This window comes from Leiobunum rupestre, chromosome 5 (genome assembly GCF_980474605.1).
Source record: "Leiobunum rupestre chromosome 5, qqLeiRupe1.1.hap1, whole genome shotgun sequence".
NCBI classification, from domain to species: domain Eukaryota; kingdom Metazoa; phylum Arthropoda; class Arachnida; order Opiliones; family Sclerosomatidae; genus Leiobunum; species Leiobunum rupestre.
Window position 1 is genome coordinate 69,292,770 of NC_143388.1, and position 5,173 is coordinate 69,297,942.

The window sequence follows — 5,173 nt, forward strand, 5'->3', positions numbered from 1 at the left end:
ACGTATTTAGTACGTCTTCATTTTTTCAGTGCCAAAATACAATTTTGGAAAAAATATATGGTTTTTAATACATTTTGAAAAAATTTCGTATATAAATAATAAAATATTGAAATATGAAACTCTCGAAAAGAGTAATAAACCATTGAAATGCCCTAAATATATCACCTTTTTTTTCAAAAATAGTTTCACAGAAGGTGGTTACCGTGGTTTAAGTGGTGACATTACAAAAACCAACACCTGTAATATTTGCAGTGGGGTTTGAAGCTTATCAGTCGGAGGTCAGTTAATATCCGGTAGTGGAATGAGGAAACCAGAGAAAAAAATCATACAAAAGAAAGTGTTATCTATTATTGAAGTTGAACTGCCCCCCCCCCCCCCTTGGTCATTATTCTACCGCGCTTCATCGTAATTCTAGTGAATTCTAGCAAATACCCAGCAAGTAATTTATTGCCTTGAGTTTTGACACTGTTGAGTTCTCCCCCCCCCCGGGGGGGGGCCAAGTCAAATGTCCTCCAACCATATAGAAGCACCAAAGACTATATAAGCTATCGCTACAGCTTATATAGTCTTTGATAAGCATATAAGTTTCATTATATTCATCAGTCATCTTTTCGAAAAGAGTTAGAAGATCTTAGGTGCTATTAAAACTTTAATTTATAAAAAATTCTAGGAGTAGTTAATTCTCCGTGTTTCCGATGTATTTTTGCTGCAGTTTAGGTTAAGAAGTTTAGTTATGGATAAGTTTTTGATTATAAAAAGTAAGCCCAACGACAAAGTGCTAGGTCCCAAACCAGTATCCAGGACCAGTAGCGGTTGTAACAAAAGAAAAGAGGACAACGATGTGGATGGACACCCAGCGCCGAAACGCACATTCAAAATTGGTGACGAAATTTGCATTGTCGACTCCAAAATTAAAATCAGTGGACCAGAAATGTCAATTAACTCATAACCAAAGTCGAATTCCAAAGATGATTTTCAAGATGAAATTCTACCGGGACCAGGGGAAAAATCTGCTGAATCCGGCTCTAATATAGAAAACCAGACCCACAAACCATAATTTAAAAAATCTTCAGAGAAGAAAAGTGAGTTGAATTCTGCTAAGTTCAGAAGAGAATGGCTTAAGGGAAATGAAGAATGGCTAGTAGAAAAAAACAATTGTTCTTTTTGTATACCTTGCAAAAAGCAGTTTCATGGTAATATTAACCATATAAACCGACACAAAAGTACGGTTTTACACGTGAAAAATCTTAAGTCAGCACGTGGCGCCCAAGTAGGGCAGAATGGCATAGCTGATGCTTTTTGTAATCAAAGCAAACAAAACCCATTAGAAAGTCAAATCAGATCGGCTGAATTGAAATTGCCAGGCTTTATAGCGGAGCACAACCTTCCATTTACGGTTATGGACCATTTACCTCAGTTACTACAAAGCGCTTTTCCCGATTCAAAAATAGCACAAGGTCTAAAATGCGCTAGAAAAAAAACAACCAAACTTGTTGGTGTTATAGGGGATGAGGCCCTTGATATTTTAAGGCTAAAACTAATAAATCATTACTACTCTATAATTCTTGACGAAACAACTGATGTAGGCTCTATTAAATGTATGGCTATTGTCGTAAGGTTTTTTGATAATGAAATTGGGAAGGTACAAGATAGGTTTTTAGGAATGATTGAAGTACCGCATGCCGATGCGCAAACTTTGGTGGCCAAATTGTTAGCTTTTTTGGGTAAATTAGAAATTGCCATAAGAAAAATGATTGTCTATGCCGCCGATAATGCTCCAGTTATGATGGGAAACGTGGGTGGGGTTAAAGGCCTTTTTTAAAAAACAGTGACCAAATTTGTTTGTTATAGGGTGCATAAGCCCCTCCTTTAATACGTGCTCGTCCTATGCTTGTTTAAAATTGCCTAAATCTATGGAAGATTTAGCTCGCGATGTATATTCGTATTTCAGCAATAGTGCTAAGCGAATAACAGACTTTAAAGAGTTTCAAGAATACGTTAGGGTTAAGCCTCATAAATTGTTAAGACCATGCCAAACGCGTTGGTTGTCATTGGGAGCGGTTGTCTCCAGAATGTTAGAGCAGTGGAACGCCCTTATACTTTTTTTTTCAATCGGCGGTCTCAGAAGACAAAATTGATTCGGTCGCGAAAATATTAAACGCACTTAGAAATCCAATCTATAAATTATACTATGCTTTCCTGGATTACGCCTTAGGGCATATAAAAAAATGAATCTAATATTTCAGAGCGAGTCGCCACGTATAACTAAGTTACACACTGAACTTAAAGTTCATTATTTTTCTATGCTGAGAAACTATTTACAAAAAAATATGTTGATCAAACTCCTGTCACTAAAATTGACCCAAAAAATCCTTTTCAAAGGCTTCCGTCTAAAAATATTTACGTAGGAAGTAAAGCAGAAATCATGATTTCAGAGGGCAAAATTTGTTCGAATGATTTGGATATGTTTTATATTAGGGTCGCAGATTTTTATGAAGAGCTGTGTTCGCAGATTAAAGATAGATAGAAGTGTTAATCAAAATTTCTTGTTTGGAGCCTAATATTGCCGTATCTGGCGATGTAGCTAGTCTCGCTCTTTTAGCTAGACACTTTCCAAACATAGTAGAATCAAATAAATTAGAAACCTTAAATGAAGAATGGCGAATGCTACCAGACTTAGATCCGATTGAAAATTTGGGAAATACAGACGTAACATTAGAAAAATTTTGGTATGAAGTAACAAAAACAAAAAATTATTTAGGATATCAAATATTTCCTACTCTGTCTCTCTTTTTGCTAACGCCCTGATTTCATTGCCACATTCAAGCGCTAACGTTGAAAGAGTTTTTTCTCAATTAAATCTCATAAAAAACGACCACAGAAATTCACTAAGCACAAAAACGTGTAATTATCTCCTTTTAACTAAAGAGTTAATTAGTAAAGAGAAAAATGACGGGGTTTGTTTTAAGTGGCAGCCGAGCGAAAAACTAGTGAAATCAAAAATTATCCTTGATATTGATGTCTAAACTGACCTAATAATACGTTTTTTAACTGATGTTTTTTGCCTATAATAACTGTTTGTACCTGTAAATATCTCTTGTTTAATGTAGTGTAAATAATTCGTTTGTAAATATAAATAACTTGAAAATAACTTTTGTATGTAAATGCAAATAGCTTTTGTATGTACCTGAAAATTACTTTTGTATATACCCGAAAATAACACTACTGTTTATATGTACCTGAAAATAACACTACTGTTTATTATGTACCTGAAAATAACACTACTGTTTATTATGTACCTGAAAATAACACTACTGTTTATTATGTACCTGAAAATAACACTACTGTTTATTATGTACCTGAAAATAACTACTGTGTACCTGAAAATAACTACTGTGTACCTGAAAATAAAATTTCTTGCTTTAAACATAAATTGTAGCGTGTTTCTATATTAAATGTCCGTCATTTTTATGTTTTGAATTTTCGCGCTACTTTATTTTTTAAAATTCGCGCGCTTTTTAATTTGAAATCAGTAGATGGCGCTCTCAACGCACCATCAAATACGTGAAGTACGTTTCACCCTTCAAAAATACGTTTTGGAAAGGGGGGGAAATACCTTTTCATTTTTGGCTGGAACAGCACTGATTTTTGCCACCGAACTTTGGAGCCCCTTTAAGTGGCACGTGGTTATCTTGCAAAGTGACGGCAGAAGAAAGCGCTAGAGATATGAAGTCCATAATAACCATAACTTCTTTCAATCCTGAAACGATAAATGAAATCGTCTGATTAAAGAAAAAATTAAAAAAAAACCCAAATGACTGTCACTTATATTTCACCAGTTTCGTCCGTATTAAAACTAACACATTTTGATATGTTGCTCAGGACGCCATTACCAGAGAGTGTAAAGATTATGAGAGGCGTCTCTTCCTATTCCCGTAACGTTAAAATTTCGTACAAGATTTTGAGAGCGCGCGCCCATAGGAGAGGTTACGATACTATCCGACACACGATGTCGCTACTGGAATTTTTTTTAATTTTGTAAACATCCGGAAAGTATTTTTCATGACTGTTAAACATAGTTGAATTATGCTAATTTTAATTTAAAATTAATAAAATTCAATTCCATGAAAAATAAAGAAACGTAAGTACAAGAAAGCGGACTATTTATAATATTTTGATACTAAAAGAATTAATTTGTTTGATTAACCAAGGAAATTCATTGGAAATTTTATGAAATGGCCGAGGCTTAACGAGAACAGAGCGGTATAAAAAATAATACGAGGAAACATTGAAGTTGGTAAAATGAGATTAATGTTGTATTTTTAACAGTTTCCTATCTATCTTTTCTGGGTTTTCATGTATTCATGGTTGATATCTTGTTTTTTAAGGGAACTATGTATGCAGAATTCTATGAAAAAAGATATCATGTTTTGGTATGCAGTTGCACATGGAGAATCTTCATTAGCTTTAAAATATTTCTTGTCAATTCTTTGAATGATGAATCTCTCCAAACGTCCTTTAATATTTGTCATGTGCGATAAAAAAATTAAAACTGGTGTCAAATACTTCATTTGTCTCCATTACAAATTTGAAGAAACTATCAGTTGGTACGATGAGGCTGCCGAAAGCTTTAAAGTAAAAGAGCAGATTTGTTGGGTCAACAATTGGATTGTCTTTTTTGAGTTGACTTATGCAAGAAGAGCATTGAAGGTTTGAGTAGCAGCGGTGAATTAGATATCCTGAAATGTAACTAAGAACATTTTGTTTTAGCAGGTTTGGACTTTCAATAGAATTACAAAATTCTTAGTCTTCATCGGAACATTGCCCCTGGCTTTGCGAGACTACAAGATTTTCAAAATTGGAGAAATCTTCATCCGGTTCTGGAGCTGCAGTTTTAAAAGTGTCAATGTTTAAAATCATCAATGCAATTAGAATCCGGTGGTTTCAAGAGATTATTCACAGAGGTAGCCCGGTATGCAGCTCGAAATTGTTGTGGATTGGGATGATCACGGTTGCCTCCTTTCTGTCTTATAGATCCAAAAAAATTAATTATCTACAAAAGATTGGCTAATCCTGTCCGATAATAAAAACTTAAAACCAAAATTATCCTTTAGATCTTCCCAGAGGAGTAGCAAAGCTTGAATTGAAATTACCATTTTCTGAAATTTCCAAT

General features: G+C 34.4%; 1 protein-coding gene and 1 long non-coding RNA gene across 2 annotated transcripts; both read left to right on the top strand.

Annotated features, from left to right (window-relative positions):
- Positions 1–733: 733 nt before the first annotated feature.
- On the top strand, positions 734–1,822 carry LOC149945690 (uncharacterized). The gene is made up of 2 exons (XM_090176680.1): positions 734–881; positions 1,074–1,822. The coding sequence occupies exons 1-2, from the start codon at positions 734–736 to the stop codon at positions 1,820–1,822; spliced, it is 897 nt and encodes a 298-aa protein (XP_090032806.1).
- A 2,126-nt stretch (positions 1,823–3,948) lies between these two features.
- Positions 3,949–4,462, top strand: LOC149945691 (uncharacterized). The gene is made up of 3 exons (XR_016481071.1): positions 3,949–4,141; positions 4,212–4,297; positions 4,389–4,462. It is a non-coding gene; the product is annotated as an uncharacterized LOC149945691 (long non-coding RNA).
- The last annotated feature ends 711 nt before the right edge of the window (positions 4,463–5,173 follow it).